The sequence below is a fragment of the Metarhizium robertsii genome, assembly GCF_000187425.2.
Source record: "Metarhizium robertsii ARSEF 23 chromosome Unknown MAA_Scf_13, whole genome shotgun sequence".
NCBI classification, from domain to species: Eukaryota; Fungi; Ascomycota; class Sordariomycetes; order Hypocreales; family Clavicipitaceae; genus Metarhizium; species Metarhizium robertsii.
In genome coordinates, this window is record NW_011942153.1 from 531433 (window position 1) to 538443 (window position 7011).

General features: G+C 51.4%; 2 protein-coding genes across 2 annotated transcripts; both read right to left on the bottom strand.

Annotated features, from left to right (window-relative positions):
• Positions 1 to 1436: 1436 nt before the first annotated feature.
• MAA_11695 (Cytochrome P450) lies at positions 1437 to 1940 on the bottom strand (the record flags this gene model as incomplete). Its single annotated transcript, XM_011412610.1, has 1 exon — positions 1437 to 1940. One exon carries the CDS (start codon positions 1938 to 1940, stop codon positions 1437 to 1439), a length of 504 nt encoding a protein of 167 aa, XP_011410912.1.
• Positions 1941 to 4276: 2336 nt separating this feature from the next.
• MAA_01406 (uncharacterized protein) lies at positions 4277 to 5404 on the bottom strand (the record flags this gene model as incomplete). The annotated part of the gene is made up of 2 exons (XM_007819404.1): positions 4277 to 4642; positions 4694 to 5404. The coding sequence occupies 2 exons, from the start codon at positions 5402 to 5404 to the stop codon at positions 4277 to 4279; spliced, it is 1077 nt and encodes a 358-aa protein (XP_007817595.1).
• Positions 5405 to 7011: the final 1607 nt, after the last annotated feature.

Here is a 7011-nt window from a genome sequence, read left to right on the forward strand (position 1 = left end):
CGTCTGAGCCTCAGAATGACGCCTCAAATTGCTTTACCATCCGACGAAGACGACAGAGTGCGATTTAGGTTGCGCGTGTCGGCGTCCATCTTTGAAATAGCACTAGGCAGGAGGCTGGTAAAATGAAGCTGGCGAACCGAAGAAGCCCCCATCAATTTGAAAAATAAATCAACCGAAGTCTTTGACATTGGCCTCGCGACACATCGTTGACAAGCGACGGAGGTGCGAGCATAATGGTAGCCGAGTTTGTGCAAGGAGCTTGCATGGATCTATACTGGCTGATGACACCATAGCATTGAATAGAATAGGATATCATAATACATTCAAAAGATTTGGATCATCCCGCAGTCAAAGCGACGAAACTTCTCCTGTAGTTTGATCAAACTGACGTCTGAGCCTCAGAATGACGCCTCAAATGGCACAGGACGTGCTAGGCTAGTGCTAAATTTGCTCCGTGCAACTACGTAAACAAAACACTATCTAACATGGCATCAGCTCAAAGGCGCTCACGGTCTACTCTGTTACCCGTCAGCGGGTTGTGCAGGTGATAGTATCTACTGGGCCGGCTCGGTCTGTGGTGCGGGCTGCAGTAGCAGCCAGAAGAGGCGTGGGGGACAAAAGGTGTTGAGACCACATTCTGCCTATGGCCGCCAGAAAAGAAGAAACAAAGGAAAGGAGCACGACAGTGCTGTGATCAATGATTTCATCTAGTGGTGCGGGCAGATCTTCTCAAAGAAAGAGCTTGCCTTCACCAGCTTGACGAATTTGTCGAAATCTCTGCCTATTGCCTGGTTGATCGCCACGGTCGGTGAGGGAGCGAGTCTCATCCGACATCGCGGCTGAATCTTTCTACGTAAACAAAACACTATCTAACATGGCATCAGCTCAAAGGCGCTCACGGTCTACTCTGTTACCCGTCAGCGGGTTGTGCAGGTGATAGTATCTACTGGGCCGGCTCGGTCTGTGGTGCGGGCTGCAGTAGCAGCCAGAAGAGGCGTGGGGGACAAAAGGTGTTGAGACCACATTCTGCCTATGGCCGCCAGAAAAGAAGAAACAAAGGAAAGGAGCACGACAGTGCTGTGATCAATGATTTCATCTAGTGGTGCGGGCAGATCTTCTCAAAGAAAGAGCTTGCCTTCACCAGCTTGACGAATTTGTCGAAATCTCTGCCTATTGCCTGGTTGATCGCCACGGTCGGTGAGGGAGCGAGTCTCATCCGACATCGCGGCTGAATCTTTCGGCAATAGAAGAGATGCGTCGGCGCCTTGCGCCGACCACAAGAACATGTAACACAAGCGTCATTGTGCTGGAATCTTTCGTGGTAGTCAGCAAAATCACCATGATGGGTACCTCGCGGCTAGAAGATGGTGAAGGATTGTACGTGGGAGGGCTAGCTCCGGTGGACAGTTAGAAGGGAACTTGAGGTTCAGGTGGTTTTACTTATCGGGTGCAGAAGCATCCCACCAGGCTTGGACTGCAATTTTGGACCGCTGTCTAGCGGTCTTTCGCAAGAAGGCCGGTGTTGGGACTGCGTCTGCGGGTTCGGGTTGGGCGCATCCCGTCTTCGCCAAGATGTCGGCTTGTTCATTTCCTTGAATCTTGGTGTGTCCGGGTATCCAGCGGACTTCGGTCTTTCGGTGTGTCTTCGCTAGGGCCTGAAATGTCAAGAAGACCGTCTGCGACGAGTCGAAGGGTTTGCCTCGTAGGCATGCGGCAGCCGCGATGTTGTCGAGGCATACCACTATTCGTTGCGTGGCAGACTGAGGAAGCTTAAGAGCGGGCTTCGCGGCCGTCCGGCGCTCCTTGCCTAAGAGCGGCTTTGAGGCCCTCCAGCGCTCCTTTAGCCTCAGCGTCGAACACCTCCGCAGGGCCGAGGCGTCCTGCGCCTTGGCAAAGAGAGCGTCCGCTTTGGTGGACAGCATATCCGTATCCGGCAGCATCGCTGGAGGACAGTGAGCCATCAGAATACACTATAAGACTAGACGGCGGGATGGTTTGGAGTCATCGGTCGAAGTCTTTGACGGATTCTTTTTTGGATGCAACTTGGAGAGGCTGCGGTGGTTCATGACTGTAGCGCGGGGCATAAGCGCGGGGCGCTGACAATTCCCGAGCAGTTTGTTTGTCCTCCTCAGTCGAGTTGGGAAGGTCTTTGACGGGAGCTGGTACTTCAACTTGAGATACACTTGATGATGGCCTGTGGCGCTGCCTCGGTGGTGCATTTGGCCAGAGGGTGTGCGTGGTCCAGTGATTTGATGCGAGTTGAGAAGCGGAGTCGTCTTGCCTCCAGGAGTTGGTGAACAGGAGATATGCCGCTTTCTCGATGTAAGACAGCGATCGGCGTGGTTTTCCAGGTTGGGAGGGCTGCTGGATCCTGGATGTGGCGAGATTGTGCCTGGGTATCAGGCTTCCATGCCGAAGAGCAGAATCGGTTCGACACAGGCTTGCATCAGAGAAGAGAACGAAGCTACAGATGATGAGCTCGACCGGAGTGCGTTCGACTAGCAGTTGCCTTCGTATTGTCTATCTGGACTTGAGGAAGAAAGGAGAAAGAAGGCTCGAGGTTCACCGCGAGCTTGCGTTTCTCGGGTGTTGGGCGGCAGCATAGGTGGATTTCATCTAAATGACCTGACAACGAACCGATCCAGTGCCAAAGCTCTGGGTTCGGCAGAGCCTGGGTCCATGCAGCCATACAAGCGGCAGATCTAAGGCCCACGCAAACGGCCGAACGAGTACTACAATCGTGGAGGGCCTGGGGCCGGCTTGCGTGCTCGTACTCGCTGAGAGGATGATGCTGGCGCGATAAAGAAATCCGCCCGCGACCACGACTGAAAATGGTTCACGCTTGATACCCTTGTCACGACCACACGAGGCTGCAGGAGGCAATGTCGAGGCGGCGGGCGTGGGTTGCATGCACCATATTTGAGTATGACTACGATGAGATGTCAACGGAAACGCACGTCTTTGCGGAGTGTTACGGTATTGTCCAACTAATGACACTTTCGTATAATAAGCTTCATCAATCTTTGATCGACCTGAACCTGCACACCAGAAGCTTTGGCAGATGTTGTAGCCTTGGTCCAATACTCATACGAAAGGCTTGTTCCCGACGACCTAAAGGAGCTCGTCGTTCTCTTTGCTGCATGCGAGGTGGAAAGATTGTGGGGGGATGAGCAGTTTTAGGATCGGCTTTGGGAGGGCTGTAGTTGGGGCAATGCTGAAGCGATTGGAATAGTCGCGAACCCTCTGTGAGTTGGTTTTGTACGTAGCAGCTGAATTCGTACGAACATGATGTCAAATCAGAGTCATAATTTTTATGAACTTGGTCAACACAACCAACCAAATATTCCCAAAATAGTCATGGCTGGTTGTTACGGCTGCATTATTAGCCTCACTATCTATGACGCACAGAAAATCTCGCGCTTATTCATGGGCCACATACCGTAGACGACGACGGAACAACTCAGCAGACCTGGACGATGTCAACCAGTGCAACTGAGGCTGCTCGGGTTGTACTGGAGATAGGGGGAAACAATGGATGGATGAAGAGTGCTGGAAGAAGGGAACGGGTTTGCTTGATGCACTCGGACAGTACAGTCACTACAGCTCGGCAGATACTCATCAAGAGACTAGCAATAAATCATCATTGCATATAGAATTACACCTCCGTGCCAAGGCCGAATTGCCCAGCATGTACCAAGCGTGGTTTGTATAAATCAGATCCTTTTTCGTAACTCCCTTCCTTCGGCCCGAAACTACTGGCACCTAAAGGCTAATGTTGCCTATGTGCTGTCGATCCAGACTTCCAGCTAGGCTAACTGTTCCCCTTCCCAACCAAATGGCGTAAGCCCTCGTGAAACCATCTACCGGTCGTTGGAAGATGTCCATAACTCGAGGCATCACACCACCAGCAGTGCTGATTTGCTCGCTCATGCATTCTCGAGATAATAACTTCCCGTTCCTCACGGCATTCCTGCGCCTGGATGCAACCCTCGGCTTCATCACCATCTCCCAGTGATCCGTTCGCTACTGTCATCAACGCCGCGGCCACATCCGTCATCACCGGGACACCTTCACACCTGTCCCATCAGAAGAGACCCCGGTTATTTTTTGACACTGTGTCCCAGCCAACAAACTACCAACCGCTTGTATCATGCTATGTTATCGGTTTGGAAGGGGGACTCACACCTGACTACAGACAGATGAATGTCTGAATGTTCTGGTTGGACTTGTTCGCTACGCTGGTGGTATAGTCGGGAAGTCCGGCGTTCGAGGTGGCTCAACTTCGTTGACTGCTCCGATCCGACTCGTGCCCATCATCCGATAGCTCGAAATCTGACCCTTTGTTTAAATCTTCAGCAGCTTTTTCAGCTGCTTGAAACCTGGCCTCATCTTCTGGGTTTAATTGTTCGATGGGACTCGGCGTGCGCCAAATGCGCTTGATACGTTTAGCTGGGCGTTGTGATTCGACATCCGTCTCGCTCTGAGCCTCAATCTCCTGGGCTTCTCTATACGCATCGAAAATGCTGCGGAAGGGTATGGATATCCCAGAATTTTGTTCCTCCAAATCGATGTCAAAATCGCCGAAAGGGATCAACACGCATTCATCCGGATTTGCAGGCGAGCCGTCTGCCGCTCGAAAGGCCTGCTAGAAGTCAACACCACTTCAAACAGAGTGATATTTGTGCACCTGTACCTTGTATAGAATCTTTTCAACTCGTACTTCTTTCTCGTAAGCTGGATCGTCGGAAGGTGTGACTCTGGCGCACCATCGTGAAACTGTGGATGGTTTTCCAAGTGGATTGAGATCAATACCATACACCGTCTTAATTTTGCCATCAGACTTGAGGATATAGTCGTAGGCAAGAATCTCCAGCTCTTTCTCGGTTTGAGAGAGCGCCACTTCTACAATGACGCGAGGCTGTTTCTCTGATTTGTGTCGAAACTGTATGTCGGGTTGACGACTCTCCTTCTTCCCATCCAGGTAGACTCGGGATGAGCGACCTAGTTTAATGTCTGAACATCTACCACCGCGTCGATCTTGTTTTATGGTATACTCTCGCTCCAAGTCGCTAATTACAAGCTCGTGGATCGGTAAAGGCATGCGGACACAAATAGCTGTAGGATAACAATCGAAGCGACGAAAGATATCCCCAATTTTCTCAAGGTGCTGGTGCGGATCAAATTCTTTGCTTATTTGTATTCGAACAATCTCCTCCGCTTCGTCTGCTTTTCGATCGGCCTGGTACCGACGGAGTTGTTGGACCGAGTTAATCGCCAGTGACCGCTCGACTGTTCTGGGAGGTGTTGGCGGCAGAGAATGTTTCGGAGGCGTTCTGCTCAAGGTACCATCAGCGCCGCGGTGCCCAATATTCATGGTGTCGGCATCTGGACGCTTGGTGTTCATGATAGTTGAGTGTTTGAAGTGACAATATTGCCCCTGGCTGAGGCTGTGTGGATCTTTGATCACTGATGGATGTGCCCCACCTTCAATACGTTGCTCAGCAACGCCCAGTAGGACGCGTTTAATGTTTCAATCCGTTCTAGGCGTGTTTAGCATCTAATATATTATAACAATCTTGCGATTTCTCGATATTAATGAACCTGCGGACTCAATTCTTAGAGCTAGTCATGGGCTTTGTGGAAGGGAAATGACTGTTAAATAGTTCAACATAGGTGCAACATCGCCTCTTCAGCAGGAGGGCCGCAGCCAACAACGGCTTTTCCTGACAGCTCCGGCAATAGACTTTCTTGTCAGAAAAGTTGTTTGGAAGACACCCACCAGGGCCCTTCGACGGAAGTGAATGCCGATTTTTGGTCAGCCTGGGATCAAGGACTAGGAGGGGAGAGAGGCTAGTCGTGTAGGGGGCGCTTTATTTCCGTCCCAAGCTATTCAGTGTGCCTGATTCGGTGTGATTGCTCTGTACTCTCACCGTCAGGCTCAGGCTCAAGTTCAGGCTCCAGTCACGCTTATCGGCCTCAGACGGATACCCGCTGTGTCCACTGCACCAGCCATTACTTCTGAGGCTGGGTTTGCGCCAAAGATTGCTGCAGCGATAATAACACTGGCTGCGTTGTTTCCTGTTTTAGCCCTGCATCAGGTCCAGGGTTTAAGCAGCGTACAAGCTGCGGTTTCTATCTATCAGCAGCCCAAATATACTTCCATGCCAATTATATGCTTTGGTCCGCGTAACACCATGTTGTCGACAATCAGGATGTCCCACCTCCACCGCACTGCCATGTTTAGTTTTGGACATCAAGCTAGCGAGCAACGGCAGGTCGCGGAAAGTCAGCCTCGACCCAACGCAATGACGCATCAACTTCGGCCACATCTCAGCTTACAACTAGGTCCCCGTGTTGCACTTGTTGAATGGCCATTCCCTACATTCTTGTCAGAGGGGCTTGGTTCTGTATTATGTCCGCATGTGAACAGTGCAACACACATAAACAATTTATTCAGTCTCCTCCACATTTCACGACCCCCTTGTCAGGAAAGCTGCAAAAGGTACAACAGCTACCGGTATATCGCTCGCTCCCCGTCCTGTTACGGTCCCGGCAGGGCGACCCTATAGTGATTAATAAGCCGCCGTAGTAATTGCTAAGACCGCTAGGCAGCGGTCCAAGATCGCAGTACAAGCCTGGTGGGATGCCTCTGCACCCGATAAGTATCAGGGTCTGACCCTCAAGTTCCCTTCTAGCTGCCCTCCGGAGTTAGCTCTCCCAAGAACAATCCTTCACCACCTCCTTGCCGCGAGAACTCATCATGGTGATTTTGCTGACTACCACGAAAGATTCCGTCATGATGATGCGTGTATTAAATGCGCTTGCGGTCGGCGTAAGGCACCGACGCATCTCTTCTACTGCCGAAAGATTCAGCCGCGTTGTCGGATGAGGCTCGCTCCCTCACCGACGGTGGCGATCAACCAAGCACTAGGCAGAGATTTCGGCAAATTCATCAAGCTGGTGAAGGCAAGCTCTTTCTTTGAGAAGATCTGCCCGCACCACTAGATGAAA